General features: G+C 37.1%; 2 protein-coding genes across 2 annotated transcripts; one reads left to right on the forward strand and one right to left on the reverse strand.

The window, feature by feature from the left end:
- Window positions 1–408: 408 nt before the first annotated feature.
- LOC124453137 (probable 3',5'-cyclic phosphodiesterase pde-5) lies at window positions 409–20022 on the forward strand. Its single transcript, XM_047003926.1, has 30 exons — window positions 409–684; window positions 5412–5586; window positions 6966–7643; window positions 8774–8944; window positions 9021–9052; window positions 9152–9269; window positions 9822–9871; window positions 11175–11197; window positions 11518–11617; window positions 11711–11744; window positions 12025–12084; window positions 12559–12617; window positions 12694–12720; window positions 13272–13313; window positions 13402–13460; window positions 13550–13601; window positions 13748–13890; window positions 14553–14645; window positions 14821–14889; window positions 14961–15016; window positions 15102–15160; window positions 15825–15863; window positions 15982–16166; window positions 16934–17084; window positions 17699–17854; window positions 17920–18092; window positions 18166–18277; window positions 18381–18461; window positions 18654–18742; window positions 19357–20022. Exons 3-30 carry the CDS (start codon window positions 7343–7345, stop codon window positions 19427–19429), a joined length of 2607 nt encoding a protein of 868 aa, XP_046859882.1. The 5' UTR covers window positions 409–684; window positions 5412–5586; window positions 6966–7342; the 3' UTR covers window positions 19430–20022.
- LOC124452938 (serine/threonine-protein kinase mos-like) lies at window positions 2827–4529 on the reverse strand. The gene has a single exon (XM_047003635.1). It carries the CDS (start codon window positions 4354–4356, stop codon window positions 3373–3375), a length of 984 nt encoding a protein of 327 aa, XP_046859591.1. The 5' UTR covers window positions 4357–4529; the 3' UTR covers window positions 2827–3372.
- Window position 20023: the final 1 nt, after the last annotated feature.

Genomic DNA, 20023 nt, shown 5'->3' on the forward strand with positions numbered 1-20023 from the left:
TTTCACCCTGACTATAAAGATACACGCAATATAAAGAAAAATAATTGGAAGGATGTTGCTCGGGAACTGAAAGTTGCGACCAATAGAGCTTGACGAAGCTCTTGCAACAACGTGTCATACAAGCCCTTCTCTTCTCGCCTTTTATTTATGGGATGTACCCAGAACCTTCTTTTGTATGTAAGTCGTTTTTCAGAAATTAGAAGCAGTAGAATTTTTCTCTTCAATAATTGAAGTTTCTTTTTGCGCTGATAATCGTCCATGCTTGTACGGAAAATCGTTACAATGTGGCACATGTACTCGTCACGACGGCTCGTTGACGAGCGACTCGTCACGAAATTCGTTGCATTTCGACGATAGTGTGGCCCGCGCTTAACAGTTCCGCTGACTGCGAGCCTTCGAATTTTGCTTAAACAGCCCAGCGGTGTTGCGCTAAAAAGTAAAACCATTTCAGCATGGTGGAAGAAGGCTTGCTGTTTTTCACAGAAATTTTCCCTTTCTTACTGTTCAAAGATGCTTCGTTGAGCAGAAATGAAACTCTTGGATTGTGTAAAAATAAACTGCCGTACCAAGAATGTGTTACGGAACGGTTTCCATGTTCATATTTGACATTTTTCGATGGAAACGAAGTTTCATATTGAATGTGAAATTTTATACAAGAATATGAACAAGACAAAGGACGCGAAGGTTAGCAAAGCTTAGACATATTAAATAGGATATGGTAAACATGTTTGTTTTTAATATACTAACATTTTTCTGCAAATCCGGAAGTACTGTCATTACTGTTTACATATAGCCAGCCAGCCTAATTTTGGTACGCCTTTTTATATGTCGAAATATTATACCGTCGTTCATTTGAATTGCTTTAAAAATTTTTGGGTTTTGCAATGAATAAACAACGAATAGCAGGACTTAAGTAATCGGACTGACTTGCTCATTGTTTAACAGCTTTGAATAAACAACGAATAGCAGGACTTAAGTAATCGGACTGACTTGCTCATTGTTTAACAGCTTTGAATAAACAACGAATAGCAGGACTTAAGTAATCGGACTGACTTGCTCATTGTTTAACAGCTTTGATACTTATTCTTGACTTGCAACCGTTGTCTTGAGATGTACCAAAGAATGTTGCTCGCGCACTCAGGCTGGTGCCAACAATAACACACTGATGAAATATTGTTTTCTTTTATACTACTAACATGGCTGAATTGCAAGTCAGGAATATACAAGGTATTTTTTTACCTACAGGCAATGTAAACAAGTTTTTGATCAATTTTTCAATTGAATCAAGTGCCCTTACACACAACAGTCAGATGGATCATTTACAAAAACATTTTTATCGAATGCTAGTGTAGACTGGGTTATTTCCTTCAATGTCCGCAATCTCCTTTAATATTGTTGCCAATGAGGTGCCAGGCGGGAAACGGATTCTCAATATAATATTAGAGCCCAACAAATAATTTTCAACATGGTCTTAAACAATTTCATAAACATTTTTTGTTTATGACTATGTTTAAAATTATTTGTTGGGCTCTTTAATATGTTGAATTCATTGAATATGAGAACTTGTCGAGGAAGAAAATCGTAAATGATTATCTATCTGGAAATCTTCAAAAGTAACCTCAAAGAAAAACTTAAAATTGGGACTCAGAAAGCACAAGTGGCCTAATATTTATTATAAATATGGGAAGGTAGGACGGGATGTTTGCAAGATGGATTGTATACATCCATTGTTTATATGAATTCTTACACCGAGGCGGAAAGTTACTGAGGATAAGAAGCCATCATATCACATCTCCGCAGTCTTGATTTGCCAAAGCCTTTGTCGTTAAGGACATCTGTGCTTCATCGTGTGAGCTTTGTAAGAAATTCCGTCAATACAAATCTCGCTTCGGGAATGGCATATTTGTTGCTTTGTATTTGACTCGAACAAGAAACTACAGTTGTTCGTTCTGATCCCAATTTAGAATCAATCATCGCTGTAATCGCAATACTTTAGGAGATAGCAGTGCGCGTGCGCAAAATGATTTCTGCGCATGCGCAGTGCTATCTCCCAAAGTATTTGAGATAGGGCGATGTTCTTCCGCTCATCTTAAAGCTCTCGTCGGGCTCTTTTCAGCGAGCTAAAGATCATCGCCGTATCTTCAATACTTTAGGAGATAGCACTGCGCATGCGCAGAAGGACATCCTGCGATTATAGTTGCAAAATAAGATGTGGAACGCAAGAGTTAAGCCGGTCGTTATCCTTTTACTTGACCTTTTTTTCCGCTCTAAATGTTATCAAACAGCTACATATAGTGTCTTTTTCAAAGCAAATATATTTCAGCATACTTTATGCCATCTTCAGTGCGAAGTGAATAGGAAGTTTACATCACTCTGTGTAAATTATTTTGCATCAATGTAAACTTCCTATTCCTTTCGCACTGAAGATGGCATAAGTATGCCCAAACATGTTTGCCTGAAAGAATTTGTCGTCTATTTTAAATGTCTCATGACTATTGTGCTTTTGCGAAATTGTCTATAGTGTACTCTGATTGTTATAAGAATGGCTCTTCCTTAGAAAATCAAAAATTTACTCTACTCCTGCTGAGAGCTTTCGCAGAACATGTGCGTTGAAAAGAATGCGTCCTTTCAAGTACTTGCCCCGAGCAATTTTTTTCAAAGAAGTTCTTATGCCACTACTAAATTGCAAATTTAGAATCGCAGTTAACAAAAGCACAGCTCATAGGTCTTTGACTTGGCATGTACTGCCCATTCTCGATAGAATCATTGTATGGACATGTAGAAACTAGACGAAATATTGTCTTTGAACATGTATAAAATATCAAGTTTGAGAGGACAAGATTTTATTCAGACATGTTGCCAATTAAGTAAAACTCCGCTCGACTAAATATAACGAACTGAAACTTCGCACGAATAAAATTGTTTTGCAAATCACTTCACACACTGTATACATTACAAATAATTTACATCGTAAAAAATGTATTTTTCCCTTTTTTGTGCAAATTTTCCTTTGAAGCGCCAATACACTAACTACTCGTTCTTGTAAAGTTCTCAAAATAGAATCGTTAGCAGATGAAAGCATTGAAAGTCGTTATAAATATGAACTACGCCTACGCACGTTGTTTAAAGTGGATGACTCATTAACGAAGATAAAATTGTACGAAACCATTAAAGATTTCTCCCTAGGATTTATAAAAGTGGATTGTCGAAGGTAGGTTTTATTTGAGAAGAAAATTACGCCCGGTATCATTAATGGATAAAAACATCAATATCAAAAAACGATTTTGCAGCAGCTGCTTCGCGCGACTAAAACAATACAGACAAAAGCTCCTTAATGTTGTCAGGACAACAGCACGTGGATAAAGATCAAGTTCACACATCATTGGCATGAAGAGTGGAGCGAATGCAGAAGTCGTTGAGTTCATCAACCGGCTCGCAATGTTTTTCCCATTTTTTAAGTATTTTTACCAGCCCGCGTGCGCAAGGCCTCGACGAAGGCTCTGCTTGCCAACAGCTTCTCATGAGATCAACAAAACACTGCTCCTTGCACTCTAAAATCTTCTCCTCTGGTATTAAAGGTCTGTCTCCAAAAGCAACGACGGCGAATATCGCTACGTGCGGATTTTGTCCGGCATAAGGCCTATCTCGCGTCAGCATTTGCCATAAGCAAATTCCAAGTGAATAAATATCTGCTTTCGTCGTTGGACATTCACCTTTAAGCAGCTCAGGAGCTAGGTAGGCAAAAGTACCTGTTAAACTTGACTTCGTTGGACTTGCAGGTCGCTCAACGCTACCTACACTCTGACAGCAGCCGAAGTCGGCTATCTTACAGATATCTCGCTCCGAGATAAGGACGTTGCTGGGTTTCAGATCCAAATGCGCGATACCTTTTCGATGGGCAAACGCCAGACCTCTAGCTATATGCAACGCAAACTTCACTTGCCTGTAGTTTTCCAGAGGTTCTTCCTGCGCGTTAATAAGTTCCTGTAGGTTCATATGGCCGACGTATTCCATAATCAGAGTGTGAAATCCGTCGAGTTCCAACGCGCAGTAGGCACGCGCAATGTTAGGATGGCGGAAATTCAAGGTAGAAATTTCTGCTTCGTAACTTTCATTTGACGCGCGGATATTTTTGCTCGACTTATGCCATTGTTTGAGAGCGTACCGCCTCCCGGAATAAATGACCTCGTAAACTGAACCAAATCCTCCCGAACCAAGGACTTTTCCGATGATTAGTTTAGCGCTCTCGAAGTTTTTTCCCGAAAGGTCTTTCGTTTGCAATCCGGTAGGGGAACGCTCGAATTCTGCAGGACTTGTTGGAGGATTTTGAATTGGCGAATTCTCTAGTAGCCCCATGATGTTTTTATCGCATTCATACGAAAGGAACTCCAAACGATTCGTGAGTAGTTTGCAGCTTCGAGCTGATGTAGGAAGTTACAACGCTCCTGACTCTGTAAGGTCCCGCATACGTCAATCCAACAGCAGCGTCAAAGATCATTCATTCATTGAACTGCTACTGTTTCCTTCGAATCGAACGTTTCCCACAGATCGTCACCGAGGCTCCGCATGGCAAGCAGCCAATCACAAGTGCTGTTTCAACAATACCCGTTTAATTATGCATGAAGTTTCAACGCACACGCTTAGACATGACGTGCTCTGTGCCAACGGTCACCGAGGCTACGAAATTATCGAGACTCGGCAGAGGTTTAACTAGTCATGCATGACGCCTTAATGATGAAACCACAGTTTTACCGCGGATGACTCCCAGCTGTATTGAACCAAAGCAAAATTTCTCATGTAAACCGGTAGTCGACGCTGTTTACGATTCAAAGTATACCTTTTTCATTTCATCCGTTTCAAGATGTGTTCATCGTTTCGTATGCAAGAAAGTCTAATGATTCCAACTCGAGGCTGCGTCATTGCTATTTTTTGAACTTTTGCGATTCAAATCATTTGAAAATCATTTGAAATCAACTTCAAAAAAATTCATCTCATAATAGAATTCAAATGCAGTGCGAAGTTGTTTGTTTTATGTGGGATGTTTGTTCAATGCGCTTTATTGATTTTTCCTCTGTTGCAAGAAAGAAAATGGATCTCCTCTTATTAATGAATCTTATGGCAAATCGAAATAAAATCCAAGATTCCTATGTAGTTAAGACACAAATTACTTGTAATGAATAAAGAATTTAGCACGAGAAATGCAAATGCGATCAATTCGCACAAAGTTGACACACAGCGTCTTTTGTTTAAAAGTATTTTTTTAAAGCCTTCAATGTTGAGCTGTAAAAGCCGACGAAAAAATACAATCAACAATCAACAAACACCATAGCACCTATGACGTCATTTGAACTCCTAACGACACAATCTAAAACTTGTGGTTGCAACTATTGAAATTTTCAATTGTTTTGCAGAAATTAAATTACCCTAATGGCACATCTTGATGAAAGGCAGTCGCATCTTTCCTGGAGTAAATTTAACTTAGAACACTTTGTACATAAGCTGGCTTGGAACGGCATGGAAGAAGGAATCACCGAAATATTTCAGGGTGAAATGGTTTACCTTTGAATTAAATGATCCTCGCCTGAGGTAACATGAAACTATCTATAAATAGGAACAATCTACCTGTATTCAAGCGTAGCGGAGCGTTGTTAAGCTAATCTACAGGAAAATTACGGGGGGAGTTACTAATCTACAGGAAAATTACGGGGAGTTGGGACTCGCCTGAGGTAACATGAATGATCTATAAATAGGAACCTGTATTCAAACGAGGGGGAGCGTTGTTAAACTAATCTACAGGAAAATTACGGGGGGAGTTACTAATCTACAGGAAAATTACGGGGGGGGTTGGGAATATTCATATTATGACGACGTTGTCACGTTGTCTTAATTTCGTGATGACGTACCTCTTCATAATATGATGACGTACCTCTTCATATTATGATGACGTACCTCTTCATATTATGATGACTTACCTCTTCATATTATGATGACGTACCTCTTCATATTACGATGACGTACCTCTTCATAATATGATGACGTATCTCTTCATATTATGATGACGTACCTCTTCATATTATGATGACGTACTTCTTCATAATATGATGACGTACCTCTTCATAATATGATGACGTACCTCTTCATATTATGATGACGTTGCTCTTCATATTATGATGACGTACCTCTTCATAATATGATGACGTACCTCTTCATAATATGATGACGTACCTCTTCATATTATGATGACGTTGCTCTTCATATTATGATGACGTTGCTCTTACATTCTTACGTATTGTAGTGTCAGTGATGACGGCATGACTCATGACGCCTATGTAGAAAATACTGTTATTCAGGACAAGAAATACCTTTGTGTTAAACAATTTGTTACCGTAAGATCAGGTTTATGAAATCGTCATACTAAAGCATTAAAAAGTCTTATGTTTCCTCACGTTGCCGAAAAACCAAAAATATTAAGGCGACATTTCCATGGCATCATTTCCATAGTTACATGGAAGGAACATTTATTTCAAGCATCGTTTTCACCGTGAGCTTTTGATTTCATCGTTTATTCAATCTTGTTTTGTCGTTTGGTGTTAGTTCAATTTAATGTCGTTGTAAATTTCATTTCTCTGCAAGCGACAGAGTTCTCCGCTTGGCAAAACGAGGGAAATTTGAGTCCAAGATACAGCACAAAATATTTACTTAAACATTAAATCGTTGCTCGCAATCCAACGATAATTTGCAGAAGCATCGATCTTAGTTAACGCAGCTATCTTAATAGCGAAATTACAACACGAAAGAACAGTAAAATCAACGTTATAAATAAATGTGAGCAGTAGATGTTAATTCAGACAGGTGTTAGAAACGCACGCTCAAATACAACAGTATGCAAATGTGACAAAGTTGAACATTAATGAGAACATTTATATGCAGTAAAACTGCTTAGTATAATGTTTGTTTTATGCTAGAAAAGTGGATTTACCGACAGTGCAGTAGAAGAGCTTGCTTGAAGCACTTTCATGGTAGCAGAAGAACTACTTTAGAAGGTTGAATGGAACCAATGAAAGATGAGGGTACTAATTAATATAAACTAACGTTCGTTCGACATAAATTTACGAAAGAAAAAAGGCCATTGGCTGCGTAAAATATTACGACTCATTATTTAAACACTTGATTGATGTTGTGTTTAACGTTTTGAAAATTTAATGTTTTACCCTAACGTGTTGTGGAAAAACTGACAGAACTACGTGGCATTTTTCAAACACCTTGCCAATGTAATCGCATCGAAGTCATGATTAGTTGAAGTACAAAAGCCAATAGTTCGGTGCAAGATATAAATGCAACAATGTCAAGTCCAGCGAAGCAGATGTCAACATCTAGAAAGCTTCCACCTTTACCTGGATCACGTTCTACCTTATCATCTAAAGGTAGCTCTTCGTCGACATCAAGCACATCAACGTTATCGACTAAAGCTGGCACTTCCGCGACATCAAGCCCAACACAAACGTTGTATTTTAACGAAAAGAGGATGGCCGATAGAGGAGTTAAAGAACTTTCAAAGAATCTAAACGATGGCCCTTTCAAACCAGCTCTTTTGTCGACAAGTTTGGATAAAGCAAACACAAAAGACGGAAGTGCCAAACACAGTGAGTTTTTTTTATTGCAAGGACGAACAGATTAAAGCTTATGATGTAGTATAAGTGTTCGGGGTAAGATATGCGATCTATTAAACAGCTCAAAGCTAAAGATGATACATTTTACTCTCTCAAAAACAAAATGTAACTTTTTGACATACGTTGTCTCGTCACTTCAAGCCGCGTGCTTAGCAAACGAGGTTTATATACATGAAAGATCCAAAATTGTTTTGCGACGAATGTTAAATCTATCAAATATATTGCTCGCATACGTGAGAAATTAATTTAGAATTCCGAATGATTTGCGAAGGAAAGAAAATCAAAAAGATGTTTTCGACATAACCAGCAAGCTCGTTTTGTCCCGCTATATGCAAAATTTGCTTTCTTCAAGAGACTTCCCTAAGAAATGAGATTACCTATAGCAGAACTAAAATGTAAATTGAAAATCACGGACACCTGCCGTTGCGGAGGGGTTTTGGCTTTAACATCAGTTTAAGTTCAAACGTTGAAAAGATTAGATTGCGGGACTAGAATCTTGTTGGTTGCTTACATACTTCATAAAATATTAGTAGGAATTTTCATCTTTGCGTGCTTTTAAATAGAAATATACTTTATTTGTCCTCGGGGTAATTTCGGTAGATTTTTGATCAATTTTTCTGATTAAATCAACACGTGACATATTCTTGTGTCATTTATGGTTGTTTAAATAAAACATTTTCTCGCTAAAGTTACAACAAAGAAACGGGCTCCTTTTAGAGCTATGGATTTATGATTTCGATGTAGTCTTTCTTGTTTACACTTAAGGTCTTTTTTCAACCATATATTCTTATTGAAATAGTTTTGTTTGATGGAAATGATCCTTACTAAATCTAGTCGATATTTTACCTCGACCACTGTAAACCCGTTACAAATGTGCGCCACGTTTCCAAACCATTCTACATGTGTTCTTTTATTGCAGTTGATTATATTTTACATGATTCATTACACCATATTGTACCTTAATCTATTTTAAGATTTTTAATCTAAAGCTTGCGAATGTACTTTTTTTCCGATACTTGTAAATTTCGCTCGACTTTCGCTGCTGTGCGATTTGAGATTATACAATAAATTAAAAAGCAATATGTCTTTTTTTTCTTCTCTAGTTGATGCTAAAGACATACGAACATTTCTTCATTACAATCCCGCATTTCTTGACGATTTTATCATGACAAATGTCGACGAAGAGCGCTTGGAAAGATGGTTGGTGAAAAAAACTGGAAAACAGGAAAAACGAAAAGCTTGTATACCGTCAGCAGATAAAGCAATACCGAAAGGTATTATGGGGCGAATCGTAGGGTCATATAGTAAAATTTACATGAAGTATCGCTGCTTTTTTCTTCCTCTTTATAGTAAAAGAAAAGGCGCCGCTCTCAAAATGGAAGGTACGACTTTGAAAATTGTAAAAAATATCAGTGAAAATTGTAAGAAAATATCAAAACGTGTCCTTGACTGCAAGTAATTAAAAATTACGAATCGTATAGTTTTGTGTGAAGAGTCAAGATAAGAAGAAGATTTTGTTTGAAGAGCTTAAAAAAATTGCTGATCAATCGACGACCACGGAGAACATTGTTTACGAGTTGGTGCAATGTCTAGCTCTGGGTAATATTATCAATCATTTCAATACATTAAAGCTTGTCCGTAGAAATTTTTTACCGTTGACCAAGCTGTTCAAATTTCCTGTAACACATTGAGATTTTGTTCTTTCTTGAAATATACAATTACCATAACTTATAAAATAAACACAATGAAACGCGTGCTGTTATTGGTCTAGACTCTAGAGCCATGTTTGCATTAGCCTGTGCAAGACACATCTGAGCTCAACCAATCAAATCAATCAATCAGTCAAAGAGAATTTGTCAATCGATCATCAATACATTTTAGAGGAAAAATTAAAACGTTTGTCTTTTCGCATTATTGTTATTTTATAAAGAAATAAAGATGTTTTTGTTTGCACTTATGCAAACCTCGGAGACGTTTAGAAAACTCTCGAGCATGTGGAACCCTCGAACTTCGGTCTCGGGCTTGCACTGATCTGCTCTCGAGTTCTCTTCAAAGGTCTCCTCGGTTTGCATAAGCCTGTGCAAACACAGTAAACATCTTTTTTTTCTTAATTATTGTCCACTAACCATAACGATATTATGTTTTTTTCAGCTTCTCGCGCTGACTCTTATGCTCTTTATCTAATGGATAACAACAAAAAGGTACAGTAACAAGATCTGACTTATTTTTTAGTACTTTTGAGACTATTTTTTTACGTATACGCACAAGGAAAACGTTATGTTAACACTTCTGATTTTTTAAAGTTTTGAGTTTTCAAGCCATAACGAAAATTCACGTCAAAAACTTGTCTTTCAACGCGAAAATTCAGGTCAAAATTCACGTCAAGAATCTTGTCTTTCAACGCGAAAATTCAGGTCAAAATTCACGTCAAAAATCTTGTCTTTCAACGCGAAAATTCTGGTCAAAATTCACGTCAAAAACCTTGTCTTTAACGCGAAAATTCAGGTCAAAGTTCACGTCAAAACCTTGTCTTTAACGCGAAAATTCAGGTCAAAATTCATGTCAAAAGCTTTGTCTTTTAACGCGAAAATTCAGGTCAAAATTCACGTTAAAACCTTGTCTTTAACGCGAAAATTCAGGTCAAAGTTCACGTCAAAAACCTTGTCTTTTAACGCGAAAATTCAGGTCAAAATTCATGTCAAAAGCTTTGTCTTTAACGCGAAAATTCAGGTCAAAATTCACGTCAAAACCTTGTCTTTAAGGCGAAAATTCAGGTCAAAATTCACGTCAAAATTCTTGTCTTTAACGCGAAAATTCAGGTCAAAATTCACGTCAAAACCTTGTCTTTAACGCGAAAATTTAGGTCAAAATTCACGTCAAAACCTTGTCTTTCAACGCGAAAATTCAGGTCAAAATTCACGTCAAAATCTTGTCTTTAACGCGAAAATTCATGTCAAAATTCACGTCAAAACCTTGTCTTTAACGCGAAAATTCAGGTCAAAATTCACGTCAAAAACCTTGTCTTTTAACGCGAAAATTCATGTCAAAAACCAGGTATTTTCACCATTAGGTGATCCTTGGAGACATACAAACCACGTGTTTATCTTTCATCACTAAATCATCATTTACATGTTTGTTTGTGAATAATCCATGTGAAGGATTCTGTTGATATTGACAGACGTTTCTACATCCCCGGCGATAATAGTGATTTTCATTATTCACTTGACTTTGAAGGTGACTACTGCTAAAGATTTTCAACTACAGGACAGTCTGTCAACAATAGAATAGTACAATTATACGTCACTCCTAGGTTCAAAATGTTCACTTTACTAAATTATTTTCCTTGTTCAACTTTCCTAATGTGATTTTTAAACCTGTCTCTTCTTAACCGTTATATGAATCGATTTAAGTTCATGCTTTGTGCTTTCGTTTACACTATGAATTTTCGTTCAAATCTTTTCATGTTGGTTGTAGTTAATTTTTGTTTGTGTTTGTGTTTGACAGGAGATGTATCTTTACAGTGACGGGTTGGTAATATTTTTGTTTTCATTCAACCTTTACAAGACTTTCACTACAGATAAACCTTTTATTGTTTCTGTTTGCGTTCGTTGTCCGCTTCTGTTGATATTCATACGATTTATGTTGTAGAAAAAGAGTGTTACTGATAACCTACAGCTCACCTAAATTGAGTTAACTTTAGATTGTAAAATAACAGCGCTTTTTTGAGTTTCTGTTTCAAAATCCTCTAAAGATAAAGCTTTTCTTCTAACCCGCACCCTGGCGCTCTCACACAATTGATCGTCATTACAGTTGAAAGACATCTTAACATTTTTTATGCTTTATCAAGGGGAAGGACTTCGAGAAAGGTTTCAATCGAAAATGGTGAAACTATCGCAGCTTTTGTTGCCAAAGGCAAAACGTCAATACGGACTGATGAAGTTCTAGCGGTGAGACTAATTTTATACTCAGTCTTTTTGTAAAATTGATAGTTACTGAAAGCAGAATTTCAATCTTCTTCGTACACTTTTCCTTTGAATAAGGATTCAAGATTTCCCAAAGGAATAGGTGTTGAGGGTAAGTGATGCGTGCGTGACTTTCACGTTTGACTTTCATTTCGTTGAATTGGTGACGGTTTGTTGACAAAAAAATGTCTTAAATCTTGTATCACATTCTTTATGCAGAGGATGTTGAAACATTTTTATTTTTTAAATATAACTTGTCGCCGGCGTGTATGAAATATGCCAACACGGAAGTGATCGTCTTTTAGACCTTATCCTCGCGATTTTCAAAACTTAAAATTGTGGATAATCAATAGTTTGGGACTTTGTAATTTTGTGAGCATTTCTGTTTGTAGAAAGCACTGCGCAGTCTGTAATTTGTCAACCAATCATGGCGAGCAACGAAAGTCTCGTAGGTGAGAGATTTTTCTTTTTTCTTTCTTATCTTAAGTTTAATAGATTTATTTATTTAACTTTAATAAAGTAAACGGTTTGAACCCGGGAGTATCGTTACATGTTTGTATATATAGATCGTCCTGGTTGGTATAGTCCTGAGAGGACTGTTTTGTTGTTGTTGACTGACGTTTCGACAACCTTAGCGGTAGTCATCTTCAGAGTCAAAAGGACTGTGAAGATGACTACTACAGCTAAGGTTATCGAAACGTCAGTCAACTGCAACAAAAACAGTCTATTTGACTCTGAAGATGGCTACCGCTAAGGTTGTCGAAACGTCAGTCAACAACAACAAAAACAGTCCTTCTCAGGATTATTTAACTTTACTGGTATACCTGCAGCATGATAACCTCAACATCTTGCGCTTATTAAAGCGACTAACAAACATTAAATAATTACTAGATCTTTCGCGATAATGTTATTGCTTCTTTTCTTAGGAGTTGTAGAGTTGACAAGGCGGGTCGGCCACGAACCGTTCAGCGATGAGGAGGAAGAAGTAATGGCTAAGACAGTGCTTTAAGTTTTAGTCCTTTTTTGTTAAATCCAAAAGGATTCTTGCTTCGTATTTGTAGATTGTAAACAGTTATCTTGTGTGGGAAGTTGTATTTTTATTGTGCCGAGGTAAGTAGATAACCTGCTAGTGTTGTGTACAGGAGTACCGGAGGCCGGAGCTCCGGCTATTTTGCCTGCCGGAGTTTGTTCATCACCGGCAAAACTCCGGCAGCAGTCGTTTGTGCTGTAAAATATTGTCAAACTTTGGTAAACGTGTCTGATCAAAACATTTTTTTACCAACGAACAATAACTATCGGCTAAAATTGAAAAACTTGCATGAAAATAAAACACTTTATGCATGAAACAACATGACGCTAGATTGCGTTAACACATGCTAATTTATGAATCAAAATCAAGTGCAGAAATTCAACTTTACATGTAAAAATTTTACAAATAATATGTCTTAAACTGTTGAACAGTGTCTTGGAATATTAACCAGCCACAGCCAGTGATTCGAGTTATAAGTAAAATAGCCGGAGTTCATACTTGACAAGAGGCTGAAGCCGGAGCTGAAAAACTAGAGTTTACACAGCCCTATAACCTTCAGCTATTAGGACACTTTTTGACGGAGCTCTTTTTCCATTTGATCGTAAACAGTTATCTTGTGGGTGGGGAGGTTTTATCCTTTATTACGCAGAAGCATTTGAGGAAATAAGAAGGGAGCGAGTTGATGATGAAATTTTTCCACGTCCGTAATTCATAGATTTTGTAATATGTTCATTTTCAGGCGTTAAATTCCATGTCGAAACACAAAAAACTCAGTGAATTTTTGCTCACAGTCACACGGTATGTGTACATGTTCTCAACACTCGTTTCCTTGAAGACCGAGAGCTCTTTGTGTGTTGTTGTGTTTAACAGTGTTTTCCATCCATCAGGTCGATATTCCAGGACATCGTCAGTATGGATACCGTAATCATGAAGATAATGGTAAATTTTCTCTTGAGTCATCGTTTTCATGTCAGCGGTATAATCAGCCTCGGACTCAACGCAGTCATGCCGCGTGAATTTGATACTTCATGTTAGCTTATGGTTGCCATCGAGAACGAGTCAGTCGATGTTTGTTTCCTATCTAGAATTACGCTCAAACTTTGGTTGACGCTGATCGGACATCGTTATTCTTGGTCGATTCAAAAACGGATGAGCTTTACGCTAGAATCTTTGACGTTGGTGGTTCGCCGGAAGAATCAATGGCAGAAAACTTAAAGAAAGAAATCAGGTGATTTTAGGCGGTAAATTAAACGCCATGTCCATATTTCTTAAAGTATTCTTTAAGCAAACTTTTCGTGAATACATTGTATACTGTTCAACTTAAAATCCTCTGGATAAAAACACAATGTATGTAACCAGAATACAGCTTAAAATCCTCTGGATAAGAACACAATGTATGTAACCAAAATACAACTTAAAATCCTCTGGATAAGAACACAATGTATGTAACCAGAATACAACTTAAAATCCTCTGGATAAGAACACAATGTATGTAACCAAAATACAACTTAAAATCCTCTGGATAAGAACACAATGTATGTAACCAAAATACAACTTAAAATCCTCTGGATAAGAACACAATGTATGTAACCAAAATACAACTTAAAATCCTCTGGATAAAAACACAATGTATGTAACCAAAATACAACTTAAAATCCTCTGGATAAAAACACAATGTATGTAACCAAAATACAACTTAAAATCCTCTGGATAAAAACGCAATGTATGTAACCAAAATACAACTTAAAATCCTCTGGATAAGAACACAATGTATGTAACCAGAATACAGCTTAAAATCCTCTGGATAAGAACACAATGTATGTAACCGGGATACAGATAAACTGCTTTCCTTTCCTCGGTTTTAGTTGATTGTATCGTCTTGAATTTCAGGTTTCCAAAATCGAAAGGTGTTGCCGGCTATGTAGCTACATCTGGTGAAACGCTTAACATCACCGAAGCTTATAAGGACAAACGTTTTAACAGGTACTGCATGCTAGCTGTTTCATGTTGGAGTTAAGATTTTGGTTTGTGTCTGTGATGAGGGGTGTGAAACAGCCTAAATCATAAAATGTGTACGTAAAGTCAATCTCGACGTAGAACAATCCCCGGTTTTGTGTCATAGACGAAGGGAGTATAACATGATGAAATCTTTCTTACAGGAAATTGATTTACAGACGGGCTATACAACCAAAACATTGTTATGTATGCCGATATTCATCAGAGGAAAGTAAGTATTTTAGACAATATTCCCAAGTATTCATTCGTAGCAGTTCATTGCATTTTAATCTTGATCGTTAGCATAATCGGAGTTGTACAAATGGTGAACAAAAAGAAAGGAGTCTTTACTGCTGAAGGTATCGAAGAGAGGATGTAGATATTTACGCCAAACTATAATCAAAAATGAATTATGTAAACTAAAATTTTCGTATGTCATTGTAGATGAACATTCGTTTCAAACATTTGCTACGTATTGTGGACTGGCTCTACATCACGCTAAGGTTTGTTTACATGTCATTTTAAAGCCACCATCTTTGTAGGTTACTTTGGAGCATTGAACTAAAGTACATGGAACGCTACCTGAAGCAAATAATTGAAGCTAAATCTTACACCCAGACACGCGAGATTACACCCAGACACGCGTGTGTAGTGTTTCGAGATTCTCTCGCGGAGTGAAAATTGATTGAACTACACACGCGTGTCTGCGTGTAAAATCACAGCTTCAAAAGATTATCGGACTTTTCTATTACAGGTAGCGTTCCATGTATTCGATTTCAATGCTTTAAACTACAGATGTCATTGGACTTAGTATACGACTGGAATGCTACCTTTATGTAACTATACTTGTGTTTACATAAAGACAAATTTTAGCTTGTTGTACATTGATTTTTTTTCAGTGAAAATAGTTAATTTTGTTGATTTCAAATTTGGCGGGAGCTAGCTTTCTCCAGGGTATATTCCGTTTAATGGTTCATGGCGAACCGATTTTGAAATCAGCATGGATTCTTTAAACTCAATTGGTTTATCTACAAACATGGCGACAGTGAAAACACTGTGTTTTATATATATTTTCTCTTTGCAATCTTCATATTTATAATAAAACATACAATGTTGAATCCATGTTGAATTTTTCGATAAATTCTTGCGGTGTTCGTCGTTTTATAGCTCTATGATAAAATCAGAAGATCAGAACAGAAATACAAGGTATGAAAACATGACTGGGAACAATAATTTCTTAACATGAAGATTTTATCCCATGATCCTTTAGTCTTGGTACTTCAGTATTATGTATAGATCAGTTTCGACGTATCCTCTGTTGCAGGTTGCCCTGGAGGTTCTCTCCTATCACTCCATGTGTACGGACGAGGAGATGAGGGAATTGAACAGGATACAGCAGACGCAACTTCCCGCAATCGATCGTTTCTGTTTCGATGCTTTTAGCGTGGAACAGATGGAGATGGTGGAAATGGTTATTCAGATGTTCAAGGAACTTTTCTCCCTCAAAATGTAAGAAATCTAACTCTATAAATTATAAAGTAAACACAATGAAACGCGTGCGCTGATTGGTCTAGAGCTGTGTTTGCATTAGCCTGTGCAAAGTACATCTGAGCTCAACTAATCAAAACAATCACGAGTTTGCAAATTGATCATGACTACAATTTAGAGGAAAAATTAAAGCGTTTACTTTAAATTTGTCTGTTTCGCATTATTGCTACTTTATAAAAGAAATAAAGATGTTTTTCGTGTTTGCACTGGCTTATGCAAACCTCGGAGACGTTTGTGAGAACTCTCGACCATGTGGAACCCTCGACCTTCGGTCTCGGGCTTGCAATGATCTGCTCTCGAGTTCTCCCAAAGGTCTTCTCGGTTTGCATAAGTCTGTGCAAACACAGTAAACATCTTTTGTTTTGTAAGTGAATAGTTTGAACCTGGGTATAAAGTTACATGTTTGTCAATGTAGATTGTCCAGGTTAGTCCATTCATGAGAAAGATTGTTGTTGTTGACTGTTGTTACGAGAATCACGTTTTGCAAATCAATTTAAAGCCACTCAAAAAGCAACTAGCTTGTCATTAACTTTAGTTAATTAATTTACGGCAAACGGTTAAATTTTCCTAAGATATTTCGAAAAATTCCAAAGAACCTCCAGGTTTTAAAGTCCCCATTCAACTCATCGTGAGATCACCTGCTTGCAGTTGTTTAGTGAATATCATCATAATTAAGGATCTATGTTCTAACGGAGTTATTGTAAACCGTTGCTTTTCTTTACATTTAGGTTTGATGTCGACGAACTAACGAAATTTACACTGACAGTACGACGTAACTATCGAAAAGTTCCCTATCATAATTGGACTCATGCTTTCTCCGTTGCCCATTGTATGTTTATGATTCTAAGGAAAGCTTCGTCAAACTTCACCTTAACAGAGGTGACTATTGCCATTTTAGATAAAACTTTATACGATAAACACACAAAAAGCGCGGTGATTGGTTTAGCTTTAACCCTGGGCGAAACGAAACTGAGCTCAAACAATGAAATCAATAAAATCAAACGATCAAAGAGATTTGCAAGTCAATCATGAATACATTTTAAAGGAAAAATAACGTGTTGTTTTAAATTTGTCTGTTTCCCATTATTGCTATTGTATAAAGAAATAAAGATGTTTAATGTGTTTGCACTGGCTTATGCAAACCTCGGAGACGCTTGAGAACTCTCGAGCAGGTTCAACCCTCAACCTTCCGTCTCGGGCTTGCACTGATCTGCTCTCGAGTTCTCCCAAAGGTCTCCTCCGTTTGCTTCAGTCTGTGCAAACACAGTAAACATCTTTTATTTTGTAAGTACAGTACTGAAAATAAAGTGACCGACAAACTTTGCTATCCTGAAATCAGTGTTTTCAACTGCTTCGAGCTAAACTTTTTGTTCAGCCATTCACTATGCGTTTAAAAATCTTGTGCATTTCACGAGTTTATATTCTATTTGGCGTGGATTACTAGTTTTGAAATGTTTCAAAAACTCTGTGGTTTTTGCTTGATTTTTATACAGTCCCTAGCATTGTTCGTCGCGTGCTTATGTCATGATTTGGATCACAGAGGACGAACGAACTCGTGGATGAAGAAAGAAGGCACGGCCTTGGCTTCTGTTTATACAACATCTCCTCTTGAACATCATCATTTCAATCAAACAATAACAATCCTTCAAGTAATGCTCCATCATTTTTCGCTTTATTGAAAAAATTAGGATTACCCTTTGAACATTTATTTCAGCACGAAGGTCACAACATATTCTCCAAATTCTCATCTTCCGAGTACAAATCGATCTTGGGTCATATCAAATACTGTATCCTCGCCACGGATCTGGCTGTTTTCTTTGGAAATAAAGGAAAGTTAAAGCAACTTCTTGATGCAAAGAAGTTCTCGTGGAAGGAATATGAACATACGTAAGGACTACACTCAGTGTTATTGTAATGCTAAGTTGGGACAAAATGACCGAAATTTGAATTTTTCCCTTAGAAAGTTGGTTCAAGCTATAGCGATGACTGGGTGTGATCTGTCTGCTTGTACAAAACCTTGGACAGCTCAATTCGCCACAGTTACTGTCATTTTTCAAGAATTTTACGCGGAGGTAGAAGCTCTCTCTGTGGATGACAATTGCTTTCATCTATTGTACTTTGTGTACGATTCAGCCCCGTATACTTTTGTTATCAACTGAGCATTTTCAAATTCCAGGAGATGAGGTTAAAAGACAAGGAAGTCAACCTATTCCCATGATGGATAGAGATACCGCTGAAGATTTGCCGGCTCATCAGGTAATGGATAGACTTGACATAGGGAAATTCTTCTATGCTAACCACTGATATTACCGATTCTTTTCTTTCTTAAATCCCTCAACGGAATAATCGCTATTTTTATCCAACTCTCTCCCATTTCTGTGAAAATTGCTTTCCTGTCTCGAGGTGAAACGTTGCTTTGTATCTGACAAAATTTCTGTTGTTGCAAAGGTTGGATTTTTGGTTGGTATATGCTTGCCTTGCTATGAAATGCTTCACGATTTGTTCCCTCATACTGGTGCTTTGCTTGAAGGTGCAAGGTATGAGATTTTTCATTGCATTATGTTGGGAAAAACTAAGTGTTCATAGTCATCCCTTCAACCTTTTACAAACATATCCCCTCGTGTTCATAGTCATCCCTGCAATCTTTTACCATCATATCCCCTCGTGTTCATAGTCATCCCTGCAATCTTTTACCATCATACCCCCTCGTGTTCATAGTCATCCCAGCAACCTTTTACCATCATACCCCTCGTGTTCATAGTCATCCCAGCAACCATTTACCATCATACCCCTCGTGTTCATAGTCATCCCAGCAACCTTTTACCATCATACCCCTCGTGTTCATAGTCATCCCAGCAACCTTTACCATCATACCCCTCGTGTTCATAGTCATCCCTGTAACCTTTACCATCATATCCCCTCGTGTTCATAGTCATCCCTGTAACCTTTTGCAATTATATCTCCTAGTGCTCATAGCCAACCCTGTAACCTTTCATCATCATATACTCTCTTGCTCATAGTCATCCCTTCAACCTTTCACCATCTTGTTCCCTCGTGTTCATAGTCATCCCTGTAACCTTTCACCATCCTGTCCCTCGTGTTCATAGTCATCCTTGCTTAAACTAGTTTACGAAAGCTCGAACGTTTTTAGAGCCAATTTAAAACGCTGGTCCGAACTTGTTGCGAAAAAGAAACCAGGTGAACAGGAACAATCTGACGAATAAGAAAATGAAATCGAAGATGGGGCATAAAAACTCTGAAAAAGAAGTTAAAACAGAAGATGAAATACCAATGAAAAATGAATCTTTGTAGCATGATCCCTTTCAGAAGAAGAAAGAAATGGCGAAATGTACTAAAACGTCTGTAAATATTTATTCAAGTGACGAAGGATAGTTTGTGATCCGGAAACGATAATGAAATGTTTTAGAACGCACGAACCAATCACCGAACAGTATCATATAACTTGTAAATACATGTCAACGCGTATGTGTGCCTCAAAAGAGACTGGGAACGAGTATGTGAACAAAGACCTCAAAACTTGTAAGGTAACATTTCGTTATGAGTAAAGAATTGATGCGCAGTACTTCATGTTACTATCTCAACATTACATCATGCCAGGACATTGCAGTACATCTAAGTACATTCCTTCTTTTTTTTCTTTTGGCTTCTCCTCCTAGACGCCACGACGGCAAATTGTCTTTTCTACATCTGTTTCTGTCTAATGAAACTTCTTGTCTCAAAACTAATTTCATGTCTATATGTCTTGCATCAATATATTTAGTCGTATATTTAGTTATTTTCTGAATCTCAAATCTAAG

Source organism: Xenia sp. Carnegie-2017, unplaced genomic scaffold (assembly GCF_021976095.1).
Source record: "Xenia sp. Carnegie-2017 unplaced genomic scaffold, XeniaSp_v1 HiC_scaffold_1, whole genome shotgun sequence".
Lineage (NCBI taxonomy): Eukaryota > Metazoa > Cnidaria > Anthozoa > Malacalcyonacea > Xeniidae > Xenia > Xenia sp. Carnegie-2017.

Excerpts from the sequence above, each read along its gene's own strand:
- LOC124453137 (XM_047003926.1), top strand. The coding sequence starts at position 7,343 with ATGTCAAGTCCAGCGAAGCAGATGTCAACATCTAGAAAGCTTCCACCT. Across the intron at positions 13,461-13,549 it reads TTTTTGCTCACAGTCACACG|GTCGATATTCCAGGACATCG; the intron begins GTATGTGTACAT and ends TCCATCCATCAG. Across the intron at positions 15,864-15,981 it reads GATCAGAACAGAAATACAAG|GTTGCCCTGGAGGTTCTCTC; the intron begins GTATGAAAACAT and ends CCTCTGTTGCAG.
- LOC124452938 (XM_047003635.1), bottom strand. The coding sequence starts at position 4,356 with ATGGGGCTACTAGAGAATTCGCCAATTCAAAATCCTCCAACAAGTCCT.